Source organism: Marmota flaviventris, chromosome 9 (genome assembly GCF_047511675.1).
Source record: "Marmota flaviventris isolate mMarFla1 chromosome 9, mMarFla1.hap1, whole genome shotgun sequence".
NCBI classification, from domain to species: Eukaryota; Metazoa; Chordata; class Mammalia; order Rodentia; family Sciuridae; genus Marmota; species Marmota flaviventris.
This window is the reverse complement of record NC_092506.1, coordinates 3,412,953-3,438,425: the sequence shown is the minus strand read 5'-3', so window position 1 is coordinate 3,438,425 and position 25,473 is coordinate 3,412,953. Positions and strand designations below refer to the sequence as shown.

At 61.2% G+C, this 25,473-nt stretch overlaps 1 protein-coding gene across 1 annotated transcript in view; it reads right to left on the bottom strand.

Annotated features, from left to right (window-relative positions):
• Shank2 (SH3 and multiple ankyrin repeat domains 2) overlaps positions 1-25,473 on the bottom strand; it is a 341,817-nt gene that overhangs the window by 262,665 nt on the left and 53,679 nt on the right. The window contains exon 8 of the mRNA XM_071615968.1: positions 23,638-23,715. Within this exon, the coding sequence (XP_071472069.1) occupies positions 23,638-23,715 (78 nt within the window). The remainder of the gene's footprint in view (positions 1-23,637; positions 23,716-25,473) is intronic.

The window sequence follows — 25,473 nt, the reverse complement described above, 5'->3', positions numbered from 1 at the left end:
GGCTTCTGGGGCCTCAGAGTCCCCATCTCCAGCCCTCGCCAGGCATCAGGTGGTGTCCTGATGACGGCCGCTCCAACGGGGTGTGAACCACATTTTCCTGATGGCTACTGATGCTGAGCATTTTTATCATATCTACCAAAGGAAATGACATCACCATCCCAGAGAGACACCTGCACACTGGGCTTATCACAGCTCTATTCATAACTGCAAGGATGTGGGGTGGCCCTGGGGCTGTCCACAGAGGAGGGGACAAAGGACCTGTGGAGTCTCTCCACACTGGAGTACTAGTCAGCTCTGAAGAAGGATGAAATCCTGCCATTTGCAGCAAAGGGGTGGAAATGGAGGACGTGATGCTGAGTGAAAGACTCAGGTTCAGGGGGACAAGCACCGTGAGGGCTCTCAGAGGCAGAAGCTGAAACAAGCGACCTGTGTGCAGAACAGCGTTATTGGGGACTGGGCAGGGCAGGAGGGGCTGGATTTCATCAGTGCGTGCTGTCTGCATGAGTGGAGACAAGTGAACCCCACTAATATGCACGTCTGATAAGGCTCAAAAACACGCTCTAAAAAGTTCCTATAAGTAATTTAAAATCACTAAAATGTACGCAGAGGACTCACAGTTTCCACCTAGGATTTGGGGCTTAAGGGGGGTGATTCTGAGTTGGATGCCGGCTCGAAAACCTGCTGAGACTCACGTGAAAACCCCACAAGGCAGCACCCTAAAGGGCCCGGCACTCAGGATCCGGGGTGGCTGCTAGCCTGCCACATCTGTGGGTGACAGCACGGCTCTTCCTGGCTCCTCCCGTTTCCAAGGCAAGAGGGTCCCTGGTGCCCGCTGCTCGGCCCTTCTGAAGACAGCCGGGCCCTGCCCTCTGTGGGCTCCATGGGTGTGGTCACTCTGTGGTAAACACCCTCCGATGTTACAAACTTGCAGGGTGCAGCAAACACAGCACCGGGCAGTGGAGGATTCTGCCTGGGCTCTGGGGCCCTGGGGAGGTGACAGGGCCCCAGGCAGCCCGGTGGCTCTGTGCATCTCTCTGGGAGCCTGGAGGGGACCCCGCCCACCTGTCAGTTCAGCAGCCATTCCCAGCATCCAGCCGGGCACAGAGTACCCCACTGACACGCTAGTCCCCACCCCAGCTCTGTCTCCCTTAGACACAATCCACCTGTCACCAGGAGACCTAGAGCCTGGCCTGCCCTAGCCAGGGACGACGGAGAGTCCCCAGCACACATCCCACAGGAGGGGGAGGCCTAGGGTGAGGAACTGCGGGGCTGTGAAGAGGAAGGACACCCAGGGACAGGGACCTCAGGGAGCCTCCAGGTAAGGGAGCCATTCGCCCCAGAGGCCCCTGTCCAAGGGCGGCGGGGCCTCGTCCCAGGAAGCGCTCTGCAGGTAGAGCTGACCGCTGGGGCTCGACAAGGCCTTGGGAGGATCGCCGGGCATCCTCACCTGCATGGCCAGCTGGTCCTCGGGTCCCGACAGGAGAGATGGAAGCACTGATGTCCTCCTTTAAACACAGAACCTGGTCCCCAGGGGACACTTAGCTGCCACGGGGAGCCTCGTCTCCAACGTGCCCGGCTGCTGCTCCAACGTCGGCTGCCCATGTGAGCAGGTGTGTGCACCCAGATCCCTGAGCAACTGCAGCCCGCCCAGCCCTTTAATCCCTTGGTTCTGATTCTCGGTGCCATCTGTGGACAGATCACGAGACAGTAATCCCAGAACAGCCATCGGCGTGGGCTCAGCGGAGTTCTAGCACCCAACCTAGGGGCCCATGTGGGGGGTGCTCTGCCCCCAGGCCCAGGATGGACCCAGATGACCGGCTCAGAAGGTGCTGGGCCCAGCTCGGTGACACCAGGCCCTAGCTATCCTCCAGTCCCTGACTGTCACCTGGTGCAGCTGAGACCAGGGAGGAGCTAAAGTCCACAGCCCCCCTACCTGAGAGGACAGCTGGGCGCAGGCCTTAGAGGAAGGAGACCCCCAGCCCTCGGAAGCCTGGCAGGCAGAGCCCTGTCCCTTGTGAAGTCAAGGACACCTGGACTCTGCCTGTGGGCACTCAAGCTCCCAACGTCCCTTTCTTTTCATAAACTCCGAAGTTGCGCCCCCGCCTCCTCTCACTCCAGGACGTCCCCTGGGGACCCGGGTGTGTGTCCACACTCTGCCAGGCCTGTCTGGGAGGCCGGCCACCCCTCTCCAGTGCTGGTGAACCAGCCCACGTGCCTCCTGTGAATGCCAGGGACGGATGACCTTGGCTGTCCTCTGTGTGGTGGGCAGGGTGGGCAGCACGGGGTCCAGGCGACCCAAGCCCCTTGAACTCTGCAACGTCAGGTTGGGTGTGAGCCAGGGCGGACCTAGGGAGGGGACAGGGACCCAGGAACTACCTGGACAGGGAGGGCAGGACAGATTAGCCCCCACCACTGACCTGTCACGTGGTCACATGTGGAGAAAGGCACAGAAAGCTCTCAGCACTTCCAGACCGCAAAGCTGGCAGTGACTAGAAAGGTAAATCCTGCCATCCACCGCGTCCCCCACCCCCGCCAGTGGGCCTTAGACATTTTTCCCAGAATTGGAACACTGTGAATCCCTGGAAGGAGGGGCCCGGGTAACTGCCCACCTGGCAGCTGCGTGGCACCAGGCCCCGCCCTCTGCACAGTTAGCACAGAGATCTGCACCCCCAGGCCCTGTCCCCACACCAGAGGCCACAAATGCTCAGGGCTGCAGGGCCCCTGGGAGCAGCCGGGGAAGGTGAGCCTCGGCCACTGGAGCCCAGGACGAGACTGAGCCCGGCAGGCCCTGGCTGGGACGCGCCTCCTCCTGCCTCCAGGAGCAAACCCCTCTCGCTCCCTGTGTGTGGGCCGAGTGGCTCAGCGTGTGCCCAGGGCTCAGCGTGAGTCCTTGGCACCCCGGGGCCACTGCTAGGGGTGCTTAGCTGAATCTTATGCAATGGAAAAGTGAGACAATGAGAGGGAAAAGAGCCAAGGCTCAGGGGAGCTGCCTCCAGAGGAAACTGGCCCTCGGCCCCGTGGACGCTGACACCTACGCCCACTCCCAGGATGAAGGCTGCACCTGGCCGAGCCGCCAGGTAACCGGCAAGAGCCAACCCACACTTGAAACAGTTCCAGGAGCGCCAGGCCCCGGGAAGACACGCAATTGCCATGAAACGTGTGTGTCACTAAGCTGCTGCCACGCAGGCTCCTCGACAAGAGGACACGCGTCCACACGTGGGGCCTCTGGCTGCCTGCGGGGAGGGGCTCAGACAGGCCCTGCAGCTCCACTCGGGGGCTCTGCGCTGGCCACAGCCCAGGCAGCCCACCGGAAGAGTCAGCCACAGGCCTGATTGACAGACCCAGTCGGAGGATCAGAGGCCACCGCCCACACTTTGAGTGTCCTCTGTGCCAGGTGTGGAGCCACGTGGCATTGCCTGCCAAAGAGAAATCAGGGAAAAGAAACCAAAAACTATGTGATCTCCTTCCCCCCACTGATTTTTTAAAGCTACAGATAACATTGTGCATGTTTACGATGCGCGTGGTGTTTTGAGAGGCGGCGGGAGGGCTGCTGGTGCCCGCTCCCTCCCGCGTCACCTTGCGGCTACTGCGTTTGATGAGCCCTCCTGAGCATTACCCCAGCACTCGAGGACACAGCTGCTATCAGGACCATCGCCAGGCTGCACCACACCTGGAGAACCCCCTGCTCCCATACAGCTGAAATTCTGTGTCCCCTGACCCTCTGTGCCCAGCCCCTGGGGGCCATCGGTCACCCTCGGCTTCTGTAAATTCAGGTTTAAAATGCGGACACTCTTTAAAACTGACCAAGAGCAACCAACCAGAGCCAGGCAACGGGCAGTTTCCCAGCCCGGTTCTGGCGCAGCGGTCCTACTGGGATAAGGCCGGCTTCGGGTCTCGGGTCCCAGGTTGCCAGGTGTGTGGCTTTGGCCATGTCATTTAGCAGGTCTGAGCCTCGGTTTCCTCACTGTAAACAGGGACATGCAGACCTGCATTCGGGGCCCTTGGTGCATTCTGCGAGGCTGCCAGACCCAGGAGCACTCAGAAAGCGGCAGCTCCTGCTCTCCACGTCACCTAAGCAGAGAAGGGAACAGGGAGCAAGGACAGGGGTGCTGGGCCTCCAAGGACGGCACTTGTCTTGCAGACTCAACCTTAAGATAAAACAAACATCCACAACTAAAAACCAGAATTAAAGACTTCCAAAGCAGCCGTTGACACCAAAACCAGGTTTAAAGAAAGGTGTCTGGGTGTGCCCAGGGTGCTGGCACACACCCAGGCGGCAGCAAACGACAGCCTATCACAGCGACTGGACGGCACGTCCCCCTGGGATCCTCTCAAATGACAAGGCACAGCTGTGGGTGAGGGTCTGGGCCGCCTCGGCACACGGCGGGGCCGGAGCAAGCTGCGCGGGGACACTGAGGGAAAGCACGGGAGGGGGCCGCTCCTGGGGCCGAGGGCTGCGGCCTGCTGAGGGGCAGGGTCCTGAGACCAGGAGGCTAAGCGGAACCCGTCCTGCAGGACAGCAGGCAACGCCTGGGACCCACTGCCTGGTCAATGGCCCCCAGAGCTCCTGCACTGGACACTTCACGCCCGTGCTAGGAGTGGGGTTGGACCAGAGGAGACGTGGACACAGAGTAAGCCATTATCCAGGGAGGGGGGTTGTCCCACAAGACGGGGTGATTAGAGAAGGAGTCCAGCCCTCTCTGGCCTTCCATCCACCTTCTGTGCATGGAGTCCCGGCCAGGGCTGGGCCTGCTCTTGAACTTCACACCTCCAGAGCCCTGGACAGATAAGTCTCTGCTCTCTAAGGATGACCTGGTCCCAGGTACTCTGCTATGGCAGCAGAAAATGGACCAAGACACTCACCATGTAAGTTAGCTTTAAAATACGTCCCTGCACTTGCGTGTGACCCCGGGTACAGGTTCCCCTAGAAGGATCCAGGCGTCACAGGAAATGTGGCTGATTCCGTGTCTGAGACAAAGGACAAACCAAACAACAAAAAATCCAACTTGCCAGAGCAGCATGAAAATCTTGTCACAGCGTAAAGGAAGGCATTGTCCCCGACCACGGGGCCATGTCAGAAGTTACACGGGGATGATCTGAGTAAGATCCTGGTGGTTCACAAGGACAGGCCAAAGTGACCCCAGGCAGAAAAATGCTCCCACCAAGAAGAGAGCAAAACACAAGGCAGCGGTGACACCTCTCGGCCAGTGTCAGAGACCCTGGAGCCCCCAGCAGAGGTGCCGGGGCTGAGGGACCGCTGCCCTTGGCAGACTGCACCCCAAGCCACTCCTCCTCTGGGACCCCACTGCCTTCCAGACTCGGGAAAGGACTGGTCCTTGGACAACCCACACCAGGTGCAGAGAAACCACGGGACACTTCAGCCATCGCTGGGGCTCCAGAGGCAGAGACCGCAGACCTTCAGCCCAAGGCTGGCCGGGCGGGAGGGGCGGAGACGGAAAGAAGGGCCGGTCACTCTCCCTTCCAGGACGCTGTGAACTCTGCCACCGGGAGGGGTCCAGGCCAAACCCAGGCATAAGGACCAGAGTTCAGGACGCGCCACGGAGAGACGCTGGCTCCCAGCGAGGGGGCAAGACTGGACCCCAGCGAGAGGGACAGGGAGAGGAGTCCTCCCAAACCGCAGCCGGGCTCCTCTCAGGCTCCGACTCGGTCAAGGGGAAGAGCCCCTGCTCTGGTCCCCAGCAGGAGAAAGACGAGGGACACCGCATCCTCGGAGCCTCCGCAGTCCCTCCACACACAGGCCCGACGTCCTCTGAGCGAGGGCTCGACCTCCCAGGGACAGCCCCACGTGTTGAAAGGCAAAGAGAAAAACCCACCAACAGAAGCAGGCCAAGGATGACCCAGGCATGAGCGGGCGGCAGAGCGGGCTGGAGGGGACGGCTGACCAGAGGGGACGGCTGACCGGAGGGGACGGCTGACCAGAGGGGACAGCTGACCGGAGGGGACGGCTGACCAGAGGGGAACGTCACCAGAGAACGGGGATGCAGAAGGGCCACCCACATGGGCTCCAGGCTCTACAATTAAGGCATTAAAGGGGCAGTTGAGATGGAGCCTGAACTGACCACCACACAAACCCACGGCTCAAGAAGTTCTGTGAAGGTCAGCCAGAGAAGCGCGGGCTCTCTCGCTGCCTCTGGGCTCAGGGACGTGGAAACCAAGGCGAGGATCTCCACGGAGGGCAGCAGCCACCGTTGCCTGTGGTCTACCCACCGCAGTCCCTGGACACTGGAGAGCGAGCTGTCTAGGAGAAAGGAGGACACCACTCCAGAGTCCGTACTGCACCAGGGAGAGGCCAGAGGGGGACACTCAGGGGCAAAATCAAAGCAGAGAGTCCTCGCCACCTGGATCCTGAAGGACTTCTTCCAGCAGAGGAAAAACCATGACGCGTAAAACATGGAAGGCCGACAGCGACCAGGAGCAAAGGAGGAGGAGCAGCAGGGTGCAGGGTGGGCGTCTCCAACTGTGGCCAAAGCTGGGGATGCGGGGGACAGGCTGGCCTGGAGAACTGGAGATAAACACGATCCAGAACAAAGCTTTCTGTTCCACAGAACCACGAGGAAAGCTAAAAGGGAGCAGGCGAATCGGGGTGACTCCCCACGTCGGCGACCTGAGATGAAGCTGTTAGATTCTTATTCCTACAAGAGGACACCCACACCCAGACCCCAACAGGCGAAGCCCACAGGCGGTTTCCTACCAGGGAGTCACAGCATCACCGGGTGGAGGGCAGGAAGCACCCGCCTCGGGGCAGAAGGTGGGCCCTGCAGGTGCCTGTGGGAGGGAGGGTGCCCTTGGCTCTGGACCACGGTCTCGGGCAGGGCTGCGGGAGGCCTCACGCCCAGGAGGACCGCTGTGACCCAGACCAGCTCAGGAGGCCTCTCCTCAGCCTCCTCCTGTGAGGACCTGTCAGTTGCTGCCCCGGGACCTCTCAGAGAACCCCAGGAGATACCGCGGGGCGGGGGCAGGAGGTCCACTGCATGGCCCCAGCATCCCCGGGGGAGGCCCGCAGGCCCGGCGCTGTCTGAAGGGCTTTCTTTTCGACATGCTGTAGTCAGTATCCCTCGCTCCCACCACCAGCTCCTCGCGATGCTACCAGGGTCCCCAAGGGTCTCTTCTGGTTGGGCAGGCACTGACTGGCCAGACCCTCTGCACTGAGGTCAGGCCCCAGAGCAGGTCTCTCCTGACAGGAGCTGGGGAGCTGCGGCCCGGGCACCCCGGGCACCCCGGGCACCCCAGGCATGTTCCCAGGACACAGGGCGGCTGCCTGAGCGAGGCCAGGGAACCAGAGGAGTCCGAGGGGCACGCATCCGGCCAAGACCTGACCTTCCGGAGGCCAGAACGCGCTCGCTGTTTCCTGCTAACAGGACGCAGCCTGCTTTAGAGAGAAGAAGGGAAGGCGTACCCACGGCCTGGGCTGGGCGGCCAGGAGAGCGGGGAGGGCTACACTTTCCTGTTCTATCAGGGGCTTTGGGGGGGCAGAGACACAGAGAGCCACCCCAGGGCAGGTGTGGTGACGCTGTGGTTCTGGAGGACTCGGTAGCTCTCACCTGAGAGGCTGCCTGGGGGCCTCAGTGTCGCTTCTCTGCCTTGTTCTGCTTTTCCTCTGGAGCCACTGCCCCACGGGAGGCTGCACACACGTGGCACCTGCAGCAGCACCGGAGGCCGGCTCGTGCCCCCAGAATCAATGCTCCGAGGCCACAGTCTTTTCTTGGTACCAGGGATTGAACCCAGGGGTGCTTAACCACTGAGCCCCACCCCAGTCTTTCTACTTTTTGTTTTGAGACAGGGTCTTCCTGAGTTGCTTAGGAGCCTACTAAGTTGCTGAGGCTGGCCTCAAACTTGTGGTCCTCTAGCCTCAGCCTTCCGAGTCACTGGGATCACAAGCCACCGTGGCCAGCTGGATGGTCTTCTATGGCTCTGTTCTCTGCCCGTCACTGACTCCCAATCCTCCAGGGAACCTCCTCCCTCCCACTGCCATTCCCCAGGAGTTAATGCTCCACAAATGGGGGTCCACCCTCCTCCCCCTACAGACAGTCCCTGGAAGATTCCCCCCACCCCCTGGCAGGGGGATGCACAAGGCCAGCTATAGCCATCCGAGGGCAGGGGCGAGGGGGTCAGGCTGCCCAGAGCAGTAGCTGTCTGGACCCCGCAGCAGCCCTGCATGCTTGAGGAAGCACGTCATGCGCACGCCTCATTTCACCAGCGACTTGCGGAACTAATATTTCAACGATACCCTGCCGCGGTCCACTCTGAGTGCAGAAAAACATACGTCTTCATTGCAAAGACTGCCCACCAAGGCGCACGAAGCCCTGTGTGCGTCGAGGCCCCTGGCAGCTGAGGTGCCCCTGGAAACAGGCTGCCTCCTAAGAACTGAGCCCTTCTCGGGACATTCCTTCAGTCTCTCCCTGCACCCGCCCCGTGCACTGCACCCAGCACAGCAGGTGCCCTTCTGAAGGAGCCTGTGCGAAAGCCAGAGGCTTGAAGTCCAGTAGAAAAACCCGGGACCTCGGAGCTCTGAGCCTGCTCAGCCAGACTGAATTCCACTGAAACAGCCCCCCAGCTCCCAGGAGGCGCGCCCTCGGGGGCTCTGAGAACACGCCTGGGGGACGCCTCCCCTGCCTGGCAATTGCACAGCAGCCCCATGACCCATCACCACACCGACCCCTCGGGCTGCTGCAGCTCTGGTCTGTAAAGCTGCTGGGGACACTGAATTAGTGGGTCCTGAGGCGCTGCGCCTGGGGACGTGCAGGGTGGGGTTCTCCCCAGAGTCTGAGGGCACCCCTTCAGGAGCTGATGAGACATAAAGACAGCTTCCCTGGTGGGCCAAGATGGCCCCTCACCACCGAGCCAGCCCAGCCCCCACACGCACTTCACCCCAGGGTCCGCCCTCGTGCACTGGGACACCGGAGAGCGCTTCCACTGCTCCCTGGGACTCTGCTGGCCAGCAAAGTCATCCAAAAGGCACAGGAATTCAAAGGATGAGGCACCATGTGGATTGCAGAGGGGACCCAAGATTAGGGCACCACGTGGCTCAAGTAGTTGTGGCGGGAGGCAGGCGCTGCTCTGTTCACCCCGAGCTTGATCCAGGGTAGGACCACACAAGCTGCCCGGGCTCTGTGCCTCTCTGCAGGGACCTGGACTTCAGTGAGGAGGCAAGTTCAAGGTGCGGAACCTAAATAGGAGTCCTCCCCGAGGGCCTCCAGGCCTGGCCTTCCACCAAGGGGCGGGCAGACGCCTCTGACTCTCCCCTCTCAGCTACACGGCGCCCCTCTGCGTCCTGCTCGGTCCCCTCCACCAGCCACTACAGGAAGGAAAGCCCGTGCGGAGGGTCCCTGCCACGCACAGCTGGGACAGCGGAGTCCCAGGCAGCTCTGGGCTGCCCAAGGCCCCTCTGCGCTACCTTCCTGGCTCAAACACTAAAGGCCCGTGACGAGGAGACACAGGCGCAGAAGGAGCGCTCCAGGCACAGGGTCTTATGATCTGTCAGGAACGATTCTCTCCACGCCGTTAAAGCAGACACGCGTCTCTGAACGCCGACTGAATTCCACTGAAACGGCCCTCCCCCAGGGTCCCAGGTGGACTCTCCTGTTAGGCCGTCCCTCTGGCTGCAGGCCCAGGTGCTTCACTGCCTCAGATGGCCACTGGCCCCAGGACCTGGGGGATGTGGGCCCAGGGACTGAGGGTCTGCAGGGGACAGAGGTCACAGTCAGCGCCAGGAAGAGAACCTGGGACTCGGGCCACCGCGGGAAGGGGTCAGCAGAGGACATCAAGATCCCAGGACCTGGGGCCTGCCAGGGAGGCCTTGCTGGGCAGGCCACCTTCCAGGCTGGGATGGCTGGTTTAAAGGGTCCACTCGCCTGGGCCCTGGGTGCCCGACACGAGCCCCGCCCCGGTGTGTGGGCCTATTTCACCTGGTGGGCTCCCACCACCCCAGCCCTGGGGTGTGAGAACAAAGGGCGGGGCGCGGGGAGCGCTCCCCCTGCCGGAGGGGACCATCTGAGCTGCCACTCACTCTCCTGCCCTGGGACTGGACCCCACCTGTCCACTCCCCCTGCTGGCTGGGCGCCTGGCCTCCGTAACGGCAGGAGACACCGCTCTCCTCCGTCTTGTCCCGCCGTCCTGCTGTGCAGAGTGCAAAGTCCTCCGAGGAGGCGCGTCTGTGCCCAGGATGCTGCAGACCACCCGCCCTTGGCAGAGAGCCTGGTGACCGTGGAGAGGGGGAGAGAGGTCAGCACCAAGCGCAGCTCAGCTCTGAGGCCCTTTAATGGCCAATTACTCTCGACCTCTGCATCTGACTAATGTCCTTGAGACTCCTGGGAAAACCTTCAGGATGCCACCAGGCGGGGCAGACCCAGCCTCCAGCAGCCCAGAGCTGGAGAAGTGAGGGTGACCCTGGACCTGCTGGGAGGTCCCCACTCTGCCGGGCCGCCTGCCCGAGGTGCCACCCAGGTGAGTGGACGGTGCACGGCTCATGACCCCTCCTGGTGATGAAAGTTCACATGACCTCCTCCACGTGGAGAGGCCACCCAGGCCACGGGAAGCTGGGTCCCCAGCCACGGTCACTCCTTTGGCTCAGAATGAAATGTTTTATTTCCTTTAAAACCCAGTCATTATTTTATGTCAATGATCACATAAACCCATATGCTCCTCACCAGGTCTGTTTCTCTAGAGAACTCTGCTCTGCACAAGACCTTCAACTCCACCAACAGCACGACCCAGACTCAGATGGACGCCACACCTGTTCCCCTGTGTGGAGCAGCCCGAGCCCCCCTCCACGGCCATTCAGGGCCCCTCCAGGAAAGGCGCGTCTGTTTGAAGGGAGAACAGTGATGGCCAGATGTCGAGGCAGCTGGTCAGCCAGCTAGGAAGACGAATGCTGCAGGAGCAGACCAGGCTCCAGGGGCAGACGGGGCGCATGGAGGCTGGTGGGGACCATCCGAGGGAGTGTGAGTCGGTTGCCAGGGCAACTCACCCCAGAAAGGCCCCGGGCGGAAGATGTGGCGGTCTCCCACCTGCTCCCAGCTGGACCATGGGATAATGGGGCTGGGAGAGTTGAGGCAGCACGTGGCTCCGGGGACAGAACGTGGCTCCGGGGACAGGCATCTGCTTCAGAGCTGGTCTGGTGGGGCGAGGAGGACCAGGAGCTGGTTCCCTCCAACAGGAGCCACAGGGCAGAACGGGACCAAGGGAGGAAACAGGTCACCAGACTGGCAAGACCTGGTCATCGACAGAGGAGGGCAGTGCTGGCCAGTAAGGTCCAGCTGGTGACCCTGAACTTGGAGGGCAGGAGGTGCCCGGTCAACCCCACAGCAAGCCATCCAGAGAAACAAGTGGGAAGATGACATTCTGAAGAATGGATGGGGTCACCCAAAAGTGACTCCCCGTCTCCCAGGGGGCAGCAGCAGTGGGGAGCAGACCAAAGCCAACAGACTCAGGGCAGCTGTGGACAGGGCAAGGTGGCCAGGAGGAGCAGGTGGGTCAACAGGAAGAGAAATGTCACCCTCAGGACAGTGTGTAGAGGGCCTGCCACCTCCTTAGTCTCCCCAGAGTGACGCAGAGTCTGAGCCACACTTCCATTCACTAGCCGTCCCCATGCGGTGACCAGAGGGCAGGCCCTGCAGAGATGCACGAGGAGCGTGGCGGACGGCGAGGACTCCGGGGTCTGGACACGGCTGTGTCGCGGCTCACTCAGCCTCTCTGCGGGCGGCTTCCTCGCCTGGAACAGGACGGTCCTGGGGCCTGCCGGGAAGGGCTGTGATGCCCCGTGGCTGCTGCCACAGATGGCCACGGGGCAGCTCTCAGTCCCGGAGGCGGGGTCCTCGACACGGGCAGGTCACACGCACCTCCCTGCGGCTCCAAGGTCTCCCCCTCCAGGTCCCTGAGGCTGAGCTGTCCCCTGGCCGAGCCACCATCCTCAAGGCCAGAGCGTGGCTCCGTGGCTCCTCCAGGCTTTCTTCTCCTCTGACTCAGACCCCACCCCTGCCTCCCCTGCTGGCCCCCTGACGGGCCCGGGGTCATGTCCCATCCACGTTCCCAGGCACGGGGGGGTTAGGTGGAGACCTGGGAGGCGTTAATCTGGCAGCCACAACATCTAAGGCAGGAGGTCCCACTGGCCACAGAAACAGGAGCCACCGGTGGCACGGGACAACCCCTGTAATGACCATGCCCGTGAGGCTGCTGACCAGGCTCCCGCAGAGAGCACACACGGTCTCCGTCACGCTACTCACTGCGGCTGGGGCAGCCCAGAAGCAGCCACAGGCACTGTCAGCGTCTGGGTGGGGCCGTGTTCCAATAAAACTTTATTGACACAGATGTGGCCTGACCCTGACAGAGTGCTTTCTGTGTCGTTTTTCCTCCTCGCAGGGCCTTGGCTTGCTGGGCGAGCCTCACCACTGAGCCTCTACCACCCCAGCCCCAGGTTTTCTTGGTTCCAGGCAGCCCTGGGCTCCCCTCTGCAGGGGTCTCCCTGTGGGGAGCAGTGTGCGCTCCCCTTCCCCTGAGGTCAGGTCTGCGTCCCTCTGCCCTTCCTGCCTGAGAACGCCAGCATCTCCTTCCACCTGGTCGCTGGGACGAGATGAAACTGTCCCAAAGCCACAGCTGCACACAGATGTAGGCACCATATGGACGGAAGCCACCGGCAGTGTGGGATGCTTGTTACCAGGCGGAACCTTGTCTACACTGACCAGCACGCTCAGTGTCAGGTGCTATTGTACCCGCTGTTTCCACGTACCCCGGCTCTTTCCTCCCTACCCCTCTGGCCGCTGTGGGAGGCTGAGCCTGAGACATTCCCAAGTCACTGCCAGGTCCGGGGAGGCAATCGGCGTCCGAGGTGGCAATCGGCGTCCGAGGTGATCTTGCAAAGGCAGATGCATTTCCAACGGTGGGGGGGGGAAGCACAGGAGCCGCCACGGACGGAGGGCTGCACAAAGGCAAGCCCCCACCCTGGACATCGCTCAAGAGGGGCGCAGCACTGACCTGTGCTGCAACGGAACCTGGAGAGCACGGTGCTGCGGAGAGGAGCCCACGCCAAGCCACAGGCCAAGTGGCTGCACCGCACGTGCTGTCCCCAAGGACACACCGGGACAGAGGTGGGCTTGAGGCTGCTGGTGGCTGGGGGCGGTGCCGGGTTACAGCAAGAGTGTCCTTTAGAGGGGATGGAAACATTCTAGAATGGCCAAACACAGCAGACCCTGCCTTGGCCCCTCTGCACAGCCCGTGTCAATCAAGCAAGTGCAGAGCAAGAGCTGAGGACCCTGGACAGGCACCCCACACCTCCTCCTCACCCGTCCTCAGGGCCAGTGGGACAAGGTTCCCTGGACCAGGGTCAGCACTGCCCACATGGCCACACTGGGTCAGGACAAGGCGCCTGGCAACCCTCTAGCTGTGCCTGCCTGGTTCTGCCCGGTCCTGCCTGGTACGGTCAGTGTGGTCCAGGTCAGCTTTAAGACCTCGCGGCCTTCCTAAAGGACGACCTTGGTGCCAACGATGCGACCCTGGATCAAAGACACAGGTGGCACTGGCTGTCCACGGGACAGGGAGGTGCCAGCCTAACTGCAGTCACAGACACAAAGACACCTAGAAACACCTCTCTGCCGCGTAGGCACAGGGGCTCTGCCCCCCGCTGCCTGGCGAGGGCCATCCTTGGTATTTTACAAGAGGAATGAAGCACGTCGTCCGTTTTCAAGCAGAAATCTGGCGACTCAAAATCAGCCTCACAAATACTCTGAAAGTGCCCGGAAACGGAGTCTCGCGCCACCCCTGTCCCCTATCTCTACCAGCCACTCTCAAAACTGTCACGGTCTCTGTGACACCCTGTCTCCCATGAAAGGCCTTTTCAACTGAAAATATGACATTCTTGGAAGAAAAGAAAACATTAGCTGGCTGGACACCTGGCTCTGGACACAGCTGGCTGGCCGTGGCAGGGACATCCACATTGAGGTCGGAGCTGAAATCCCAACGGGTCCCTCTGAGGACGCAGGCAGGTCTCTGACGAGAGCCACGGGCAGTAGCCATCCCCAGTGCACCTGCTCTGACCTGTAGCCACACCTCGTCTCAGATGTCCCAGACCCGGAGGAACAAGGGACCTCAGCCCCACCAGCACCGGGTCTTTGCTGGTCAGTGCACCAGCTGTCCAGCCAGGGGGGAGCAGATCCTCAGAAATCACCCCGACAACAGGTGGCTCCATGTCACCAAACCTGGCCAGCTCCAGGACGCTGGAACCTTCTTTACAAACATCCGAGCCACTGCCTCGAGCCCTGCCTCCAGCCACATGAGCCCAAAGCAAAGGAAGCCCAGAGGCCGCTGAGGGCCAGCGGCCTCCCAGAGCCTGCAGCTCCACTGCCCAGGGCCTCCTCACCACCTCCTGCTTGCGCTACCCGCTCCTGACAGTACTGGGGCGCCCACGGCAGGACCGCCAAACACAGCCGCTGCTCAGAGGGGCACAGGCGGAGCGGCGCGGGACCTGCAGACCCCACGTGAGGTCCACCTCCCGGAGCAGGATGGGTGTGCGGCTAGGTGGACGGCAGCCTGGGTCCGAAGGGCGTCCGTCAGCAGACACTCGAGGAAGCAAACAGCCGTCCAGCTGCGCAGGGGCCGGTTCTTCAGCCTTGAAAAGGAAGGGAATTCTACCCAGGCCCCGGGGTGGATGGACAACAGGGACGCCGTGCTAAATCCGACAAGCCACTCTCAACAGGACCAAAACCACACAGGCAGACGCAGGACGGGGAGCTGGGCTGCAGGGGGTGGGCAGGTTTAACGGCACAGTTTCATCCTGGGAAGAGGGGAACGATCCAGAGACGGACGGCGGTGACGGCTGCATGGCCGCGTGAACACACCCCGTGTCCCTGAACCGCGCACGTGACACAGCGACATGGCTGATTCTACGTTGTAGATAATTTACACAGTTGAAAATTACCTGGATTTCCGGGTTATTTGAAAAGCAGGAGGTCTGGCAACGAGCTGTATACTTATTGCAATTTTTTAAAAAGCAGCAATGATGTCCACGGTGCCACTCACACAGCACGGGAGGACCAGGTGCCCACGGCTCGCAGTGACGGGGCCCGCATCTGCCAGCCCCCACCTGGCCAGATGCCCAAGCGGCCCGTGGCCTGGGGACCCTCAAACACAGGGGCTGCCCTCCCGAGAGGCACCTTCTCCAGCCCGCCCAGGCTCCGAAGGCAGAGGAGAGCCTGGCTGGTCCCCAGGGCCCCCCTCAAAGGTCGTCCCCAGCACGCACTGCAGCAGTAAGGACCATGCGTCATTACTCCAGGCCACCACCAGTCACTCGTGCTGATTACCTCAGGTGGGTGACAGGAAGGACAGTGATGAGACATCGTGAAGACTTCTTGGCTACGATTCAGGCCTGTGTGAGGGGAGCCGTGCGGGGCCCCGGAGCGCCCCGGCCAGCCTGCACCCTGGCACTCACCCGAGGGGCTTCCTGTGGAGGCGGTGAGAGCAGGGGCCTGGCCACTGTGAAGCGTCCTGTCCCCAGCTTTCCCCTAAGCGTGTGCTGAATGGTGGACTAACCCGGTAGTGGGGGGACCGGTGGGCGGAGACCTAGTGGTACGTGGCTGTCCTCAGAGGAGCACGTCCCTCAGGAACACCGTGGTCCAGTCTGGCCTCACCGAGGGGGCACAGCACACCTGCAGGGCTGCTGGGCAGCGCTGTGGGCCAGAAGTGACCACAGTGACTCATCCTGACGATGATGGATGAATGATCTGAAATGCCACCAGAGCTCCCAAGAAGGGCAGAGCTGTCACCATGTAAGAGACAGAGGACCTGAGGCTCCGAGGGACGTTGCCAAGGAGACGGCAGGTCCAGTGCAGCCCGTCCACCGTCCCGATGCCTGGGCTTGGCTCCGAGACAGGGGCCCCTCCTGGAAGGGCTGGTTCTGCCAGGGACCCAGGTGAGGCCAGGCAGGGCTCTGTCACGTGGAGGAGGGTCAGAGCTGGCCTGGCCTCAGGCTCCCCACTGTCGCGTGGCTTGTGTTTGAGTCACCTCCCTGCACAGGAGCACTGAGTCCTAATTAGTGGCTAGCTGGGACGCGTGGTTAGCTGGGGCGAGGGCAGGAGTCGCGGCCAGGCCGGTGGGCCAAGGGCACCGCAGAGAGCCCAGAATCCCCCTCAGGAGGTCACTTTGAGGCCTATCAATCTTTCCAACATCCTGCAACCTAAAATGACACTGGCTGTCTCCTGTCTGGAAACCAGGGCCTCTCTGACCCTGAGACGGCCCCCACTCTTTATCAGTTAACCAACAAACACACCTGGTATGCGCCAGGCCCCAAGCTGCGTAGCTGACCGTAATTAATTGATAAATAAAAACACAAACTCTGCCAGGTGCATCGGCCACACGGGTCATCCCAGAAGCTCAGGAGGCTGAGGCAGGAGGATTGTGAGTTCAAAGCCAGCCTCAGCAACTTAGCGAAGCAAGCCCCAAGCAACTTGCAGGACCCTGTCTCTAAATTAAAAAATTTTTTAAAAGGGGGGGTCTGAGGACGTGGCTCAGTGGTTATACGCCCCTGGGTTCAATCCCTGGTCTCCAAACAACAAAAACCCCAAGCTCCATCCCCAAAGATCTTTCCAGGACCTGAGAGGCCTCCCAAGACCACGCGGCGGGGAGAGTTCTGAAGGCAGACGGATCTCTGGAGGAGTGTCTTTGTGACGTCGTGAACAAGGTCCTCTGCTCCTGGTCCTTCCAACCCTGCAGGGATGTGGAGGCGCCTGTCACAGGCAGAGACTCAGGCCCACAGGGGACCGTCCCTGGCCCAGCAGCAATGGCTGGAGGGTGGCTGCTGCCTCCCACTGACGAGCTCAGCCTGGCCTTGTGACTGTCATGCCTGCTGGGGGTCCTCTCTCCTGAACCAACACCATCCCTTAACTCCAGGCCTCTGGGGCCTCTGCTCAACGTGGTTTTAAAACACACCAAGGAGAAGGCTCGTGATTGGCCGCCAGCTTGAGGGTGTCAGTACCTTAAAGCCACAGCAGGAGCCCAGCGGAGGGTGCCCACCGGGCCCTCCACGGCCGCCACACTGCTTCCTTGCACAACAGCCGCCTTCCCGGGCCTGGCATTCTGGGCCCTTTCCTCCCCTAGAGCTCCTGATTGACATGACCTTTACGAAGTGTCACTGCCAGCTGTCACTCTCTTTGGAAGCATTAGGTGCACATTTCTGACCTGCCCCCAAACCCAGTTCTCCACTTGACTCTGGGCATCGCCCACTGACCCCGGACACACTCTCACACTCTCCCATGGAGACACACACACACACACACACACACACACACACACACCCGGCTGCTGCAGGCCTGACACTGCTGTGGCCCCTGGGGAAGGTGAAGGAACTCTACCAACACTGGGCTGAGGAGCCAGGGATCCACAATGCTGCTCCCAAGATGGCGGCCACCAAGCACATGCAAGGCACGCAACGTGACAGTGGGCTCAACGTCACCCTCTTTGAAACGGCCCCAGTGTCCCGTGGCTCCTGTGTGGGATCGTGGGCCCTAGGACATTTTGCTGAGCCCTCGCGCTCGCCCATGATGCTCTCGTGATAACGCTGCTCTTCAGGGCAACTGTCACTGGCTGTGGGACACAGGGACATTCTCAAGTTTTGCAGGGACATCAACTGAACAGATCCTCGGTCTTCACAGTGCCCTGCCCGGAGCCCCCCAGCAGTCCCTAGACTCTCCAGCCTCGCCCTGGCCGAGGCACCAGCGCCATCTTGCCTTCTGAGGGTCCTTTCTCTGGGTGGTTCTCTCCCGAGTCAGTCACCTGGGACTCTGGGAGCAACAGGCCCGGTGGACAAGCACCTGGACAAGTTGGAAGCACCCTGAGGCACCATGGCTTCCTCACCTTGGCGAGGCCCCGTGTGGCTGGTCTGAAGGGACCCCCGGCTGTGCGCACTTCCTGCCCGGGTTGGCTCCTCCCTGTCCAACCCCGGGCCCCCAGCCCCCGTCCAGGTGTGGCCACACCAAACACAAGCTCCCTTCCACTTCAGCCTCACGGTGCCACTGGGCTCTGTTGGGGGGCGAGTGGCTGCACAGGTACATGGGACTCCCCAGGGTCAGCCTTGCTGGCCCGGACGTCAGCAACAGTGACCATGAGACGGCCTCATTTTCCTGGTTTCTGTAAGGTGTCCTCGCACGTTATCAAGTCCAAGGTGAGGATCAGGGAAACTCCAGCTACTCCAGCAGCGGAGGCAGAGGCCACGGCCTGGACCTGCCGCTGGAGTCTGAGGTGGACAGCCGGGTCGGGGGCTGGCAGGCCTGCACCTCAGCGGAGGGGTCCGTGCTAAGCCCAGGGAGTCAGGTCCCAGTGAGCTGAACTGCAGGACACTGCAGGACCTGTTGCCGAGTCCTGCCGAGCCTGGGGCAGCGTCCCACACGGGCCTCCCCTGGTGTGCTCGTGTGCGGCTCCCCCCATGTGGCCCCAGCTCCCTGCAGGCCAGCAGACAGGAGCCCTGCCCCGCGCCCTGACCAACACCCCTTCCCACAGAGCCTGCTTCATCCTCCGGCCTCCGTGCTCTGAGACCTCCTCCTCCTCTGCGCTGTGCTCCCCACGGTCCCCTACACGCAGGGCCAGACCTCTGGCTCCTGGCTGATCCAGGCCTGTGGCTGGTGCCAGCCAGGCTCAGAGGAGCGTGTGGGTGGTGCCCTCCAAAGGCTGCTTCTGGGTCTGCCAACAGGACACGGCCCCCACCCTGGCACCCCTCCTCCCATCTCCCCAGCCTCCTGGCCCCTGAGGGCCCTGCTTCTCCCTCTCTGGCTGACCTCCCCTCCAGAGGCAGACCAACACTTGGTCACCCAGAGCCGGGAGGGGGAGGGTCAAGCTGGGGCGGTCTTTGGGGCAAGGGTCTATCGTAGACCATCACACTGGGTGGGCTGCAGGGGCCTGGGGTCACCCCGAGCAGGAGAGGTGGAGAGGATGCCCATGACTACTCCTGAGCTGATGGGGACCCTGGGCCACACTGCTCCTGGTGGTGGGGACGCCAGGCCAACTCCTGCCCGGGCTGGATCACAGGTACACACTCCTCCAGGGGAGCCGAGCCTGTGCATACACATGGTGCATATCTCACGTGGAGTTTGCAACTGGCCTGCCGGCTCATGCCACTCGCAACCCAGATGGCCACCCAACGAGGGCACATCCTGGGACCCAGCTCCCAGAGCCACGGGACAGCCGCAGCTCGTGGTTCTACCAAACCGCTGTGCAGGAAAGAGGCCCTGTAGGCACCTGGAGGGAACGGAGACAGGAGGGCCTGATGGGCGGGCTTCATCGCTTCCCCAGGGAAAGTGCCACTTTCAGAACCGCAACGTCCTCCACAAAGCCAGAGGGACATCCCTGCTGCCAGTCCATGAACTGAGCATCTGTTTCAAAACGGGGCAATGAGAAGAGCTGTGAGGGCCGGTCACGCGCACAGGGCTCCGCGCTTCACCTCGTGCCTGTGTGACACAGGTGGCTCCTCTCCCCGCGGCTGAACGGCTCAGTGCAGGGCGGTTCCCAGCTGCACACGGTCATCATGTCCAAGCGTGAGGCACCAGGCTGGCCCAGGGGCGCAGGCCCAGGCCTCAGCTTTCTAACGAGCGGAAGGAGCGAGCCGGAGACTCATACCCGGGGAGAGCTGAGCCCAGAACGTGGAAGCCAGGACTCAGCCGGGGATCCTTCCCCAAGCAGCAGTGTGCCGCCCCTCACGCCCGCGTCCCCGCGAACATGGACGCAATCCCCGTGCTGTGACACTGACACCATGGCCATGACCTCGCCAGGCCATCGTGATCTCCAGGACCAGCCTGCGTGTGGCCCAAGTGGATCAAAACGTCCTGTGGGGCTGGGGATGTGGCTCAAGCGGCAGCGCACTCGCCTGGCATGCGAGGGGTGCTGGGTTCCATCCTCAGCACCACATAAAGATAAAATAAAGATGTTGTGTCCACCGAAAACTGAAAATATTTAAAAATTCTCTCTCTCTCCTCTCTCTCTCTCTCTCTCTCTCTCTTTTAAAAAAGAAAAGTCCTGTGCAGCGTGACTTACAGGAGACCCCAGGGCTGGAGAATGGACACTGGGTGTGACGTCTCAGGAGCTCACGGTCACGGGTGGATCCTCCCCAGGGACTGTGCTGTAGAAGGGCCACAGCCCCCAGAGCTTCCCCCGGGCACCGACCATGAAGAGGCCAGGGAACAGAAGGTCTCCAAGGGCCTCCACGTGCACCTGTGAGCACCTGCTCTGCCGGGGGGCAGCCGGCACGGGACAGGAGCTCTCTCCTAACTCACAAGACGCTGCAGGGCTGCTCCTCGTTCCTGGCCTTGGCTGTCCTCCTGTGTGACATGCAGTGCAGAGGTCAAGGCAAAGGACAGGCCCGGTGTCCAGCCCTCCGCATGCTGTCCTCTTATGAGCTGTGCCTGGGGCCCAGCTCTTCACAGTGCTGCCCACGGAGAGCCTGGCTCGTGACCGCGTAGGTCTTGCCTTCCAGCGGGGCCTCATGCTTCTACCGGTTACAACCAGACTCGGGGCCATTCTGGATGCCCGCGGTGGCCATCTCCTTTCCTCTCTCTTTCCCGCCTTCCCTCTGCTCCTGACACGCACACCAGCCCCTCCACCGCTCTCCCCTGCACCCTGCCCCGACCGGGGTCTTTCTGTTTTTAATCCTCTTCCCTTTCTGATTCTCGCCGTCTTCAGGATCAGGACGTCTGCTGCCTTGAACAGCCTGAAGCAGAAGGGTTCCTGGTGGTCACTGCACACCAAGCGGCCAGGGAAGCTACCATCTTCCTCACTCCCGACCCCAGAGCCCAGGGCTGCAAGGCAGGAGTCAGGGACACCGACTCTGCCACGAACCAATTTTGGAATTCCAGCTAATCGTCTCTCTGTATCTGCTTTTCTCCCATAAACTGAAACAAAAAGGCCTACCTCACTGGGTTGTTCCACAGTAAGTGAGAAAACATATGAGAGTATTTGTGAGCTTCAGAACTCGTGAAAGTGAAAAGATCCGCCACTCCCACCATTCTACCACCATGCGTGACTTCATCACCACCACCACCACCATCACCACCACCATCTTCATCACCAAGGTGACCACTGTCACCACCACCATCGTCATCACCACCACCACCACCGTCACCATCTTCATCACCATGATGGCCACTGACACCATCACCATCATCATCACCACCATCATCACCATCGTCATCATCACTACCGCCACCATCTTCACCATCACCATCTCATCACCACGATCACCATCTTTATCACCATCACCATTGTCATTGATGTCACCATCACCATCAGCAGCACCTCCATTGGTGTTGAAGATAAATCCACATTTTTAAAAAATATTTTCCAGTTGTAGATGGACACACCCCTTTTCTTTAATGTGGTGCTGAGGATGGAACCCAGTGCCTCACACGTACACGGCAAGCGCTATGCCGCTGAGCCACAGCCCTGGTCCCAGCCCACGTTTTAAATGCTGCTCCTCCTCTGGTCTCTTTCCTTGGAGAGCCACTTCTGTCTGGTGAGGGTAAGAGTCCCTGCTCATGGACACAGAGCCCAGACCCTGTCCCCAGAGCTTCCGGTTCCAAGGTGAGGGTGCGGCCTGAGAACCGGCATTTCTCTCAAGTTCCTGATGCTGCTGGCCCAGCGTCTGGGTCAAGGAGCAATCAAAGGCACAGCCAGAGGAACTCGCCACATCCCCAGACTCCTTACGGAAGCCTGGACAGCTCCGAGGCTTTCCAGTTGAGCACATCTGACCCTCTGAAACGATGCAGCCACCCATCGTGTCCCTGGGGGACCCAACGCTAAACGATGCACTTTCCTAACGGGGAGGGGAGGACTGTGAATGAAAGATGAAGCCGAGGCCATTTTCCAGGCCAGGACCCGCAGAGTGAACCAGCCACTGTGCAGAGACAGGGCAGGAGATGGGGAGGAGGAACCCGGCTCCCGAGTCAGCGCAGGAGTCCAGCGGGACGGTGCCATCGGCAGGCTCCAGCCCCACTGGTTACATGAGCAACGTCTGGAGGGCACAAGTCTGGCCAGTTCATCAGGATTTCTGCATCAGTGTCACTGGGAACCATTCGTGGCATCTGACTGGTTGCTGTTAGCCACAGAAAGGGACCGTGTAGCCTTGCTCGGGTGCTGCTGGGCGCTGAGGGTGTGTGGACACTCCACGAGACACTCCCAGGCAGGGCGTCCCCGTCCACGCTCAGTGACAGGAGGGCCTCTAGGCCCTGGACGACCTGCCTCCCTGAGGCATCGTGAGTCAGTTTCTGCACGAGTGTGGGGCCCAGGAAGGTCCCTTGTGCCATCAGTGCTCACCGGGACTCGGGGGCCATGGCTGCTGTGTCTACGCAACTGATGCAACTTCGTGTCTTTTTTTTTTTTTTTAAGAATCAAAGAAATACATATTTCATGGCAAAAATAAATTCCTGAAACCAAGCCCTCCCCCCCATCCCCCCCATAGCTGACCCCGAAGGACAAGGCAGGCGCACGTTCCCACAGGAAGAAGGAACTTTCCTTGCAGAGTAAAGACACCCTTCCCAGGCCCAGCGCAGACCAGCAATCGCTGTGCAAGCCACTCCCGTCACACCCGTGCAACTCAGCGTCAACACTGAGTCCAGGTGGGGACCAGAGGACTCCGGGGACGGCGCCATCGCACTTTCAAGACATCAAGTCTGTATCGTTAGTGACATCCGAGAAGATACCAGGAAGCTCACGGGAGACCAGTCCCCAGTCCGACTCCTCCCAGCCAGGAGATGTGATCACTTCCTTAAGGAGCATCGCCGTCTCTTCAGTTTCCAGGTCCAGCGGGTGGACCTGGGTCTAGTATCCACCGTGTCTAACTCAGCGCGTCCACCGACACACGTTCACCGACACACGCACACACCCTGGTATCTCTGCACTCTGAACTAGCCGCCATCTGACAGAAACCACCACACTCATGTGGGCCTGGCCCACAGAACCAGGCCTGGCTGGCAGAACCAGGCCCAATCTGCCCTGAAAAGAAGGCAGCCCGATGCCCAGGGCAGGGCAAACCCGAAGACGTCACAGAGAGGCCAAAGGCAGGAAGCCAGTGTGGTGAGTCCCGTGTGGAATGTGCGGAGCAGACGGATCTGCAGAGACCGAGGGGAGCCCCGGCCTCCCGAGACCAGGGCAGGGAGAGTGGTGAGCGCCAGAGCGTCTCCTGGCGCCTGAGCAACACGGCGGAGGTGTGGGTGCCAGGGATCGTGATCCTAGGTGGTTACGATACCACCTTTGTGTATTTTGTCCGATTTTCTTCACTTAGGCCCAGGGTTGTGTGCCGCACCCTGGAACCCCAGGGGGTCACTCTCCCTCCACCCTGGGGTGGTGCATGGTGTGGTGCCACTGGACAGCAAGCCCCTCCCCATGACACGTGCCCTCTTCTGTGGACCGGCAGCAGAGCCCATCTTTCTAAAGAGCATCAGAGAGCAGCCAAGTCTTGGTTGCTTTTCCAGAGCTCTCCTGGGGACCTGTGCGCGTCACCTACCTGCTCAACCTAACAGCAAGGAGGCCCCAGGAGCAGCCTTCACACGTGAAACGCAACCCATGCCCCACGCTCGATGCCCTGCACAGGGACCCTAAACCTCCACCTCAAGGCCACGCGAGGCCCCCTGCCACCAGGACCCTCTTTACCTGGAATGGCGTCTGGCTGTTGTAGTTCTTCAGTTCCTTGTTTCCGCCCCGAAACAGGAGCACGCGCGCGCAGCTGTCCTGAAAGCCAAGAGAAGAAGCTGCTGTGACGCCGTGGCAGGGACCATGTCCCCCAGCCCCGCTCACAGGAGTCCCCGACACCTGCAGGCACAGCGGGGTCCAGGCTCCCACTGCTGGGGCGCAGGTGACACCAGTGTGCCCCACACAGGGCGAGGCCTGGCTGCCTTCAGGGTTCACTGTGAGCAAGCCACTCCCCCGGGAGGTGGCACTGACAGAACGTCTTGTCCACTCTCCTGAGAGAGCGACAGGAAGGAGAACCCGCAGGGGCGTAAAGGGGGGGCCAGGACACCCTCACCCAGGCCACCGCAGGGCCAAGGCCGAGGGCCGGGGGCTCCCAGCAGGGAGGGCAGCCTCCCCCCAAAGGGCAGTTGAGGCCCATAGTGTGTTTTCTGCCTGTTTTGGTGCTGGGGACTGAAGTCGGGAGCACTGCCACCAAGATACGTCCCCAGTCCCCTTGATTCTGAGACAGGGCCTTGCTAAGTTTCTGGGGGTCTCGAAAGTCGCCCAGGTTGGCCTGGGACCTGTGATCCTCCTGCCTCAGCCTCCTGGCCTCTGGGATCACGGGAACGTCTGCTGCGCCCCAGCTGCACGGGCACCTTAAAAGCTGAGAGTCCAGTAGGAACGCAGAGGCAGCGTCTGGGGGACGTGCGGCAGCACCGACTCCCCGGGAGGGAGGGTCAGGGCCAGAGCCGCAGGACATCCTCCACGGACATTCACGTGTTTTCACGTTGGCAGGAGCCCCCAAGCCACTTCCTGTGAGTTTTCACAGTGAGAAGGAATCCACCCTATTCACTTGGGCCTGGGGCCGATGAGATGGGAACCTCCTGCCGTCTCTCCAGAAGTTCCCAGTGAGGACTATGGGACAAACACTACGGAGAAGAAGGCCGATGGCAGAGAATCAAAGAACAGGCACTGGCTATGGACAGGGTCACGTTCTCCCGTGATTTTGCCATTGTCCAAACGTGACAGAATCCACTTACACAAGCGAAGAGGCCTCACACGGCCCCAGGCCACGTGACCTTACGGAATCCCCACTGCATGTGGCCCTCGCTGACCGGAAGGCCACAGTGCCTACATGACAGAATACTTCTGCCTAGCAAATGCCGTTGGCTATTTAGAGTAAGTGTGGCTCTGGACGAGCATTGAGATGACGGACGTAGGTGGACAGTGGGCAGCACGCATCAGGCCAGGCAGCCCACTGCGGAGCTGGGCACTTTCCTCCTGAGCCCGTGCACAGCACAGCCGAATGTCAGGGACCCCACCTTCACCTGCGCTCAGGGACGGGGTCGGGAAGGATCACCTGGACCTGACACTCCACATGCTCTCTCCACGAAGGGATGCTTGAAACAGCCAGCCAGGCCACCACCAGGGAGCTACAGGACACGGCGGGTCGCAGGACCCTGGCCCCAGACCAGGAGGGGAACCTGCAGTGGGGACCTGCAGGGGCCGGGGTGGGACAGTGCACAGGCCCTAGGACCTGGCAGGACAGCAGCTCTGACAGAGCCCCACATCCAGAGCAGACAGCAGGCAAACGACTGCCCAGGCCCAGAGGGCCAGAGGGCCAGAGCACAGCTCACTGTGCAGGGCTCCTGCTGGGGGCAGTGTCCTGAGGTGACTGCGGCGATGGGCGGAGAAGGGCAGAGCTCACTGCACTGGGCACCTTACCTGGGGACTGAGCCGCTTGTGACTCACATCTCAATAAACACACTTAGGAGAATGAAATAGAGCGGGGCGAGCCCGGGCCGCAGCCTGCCCTCT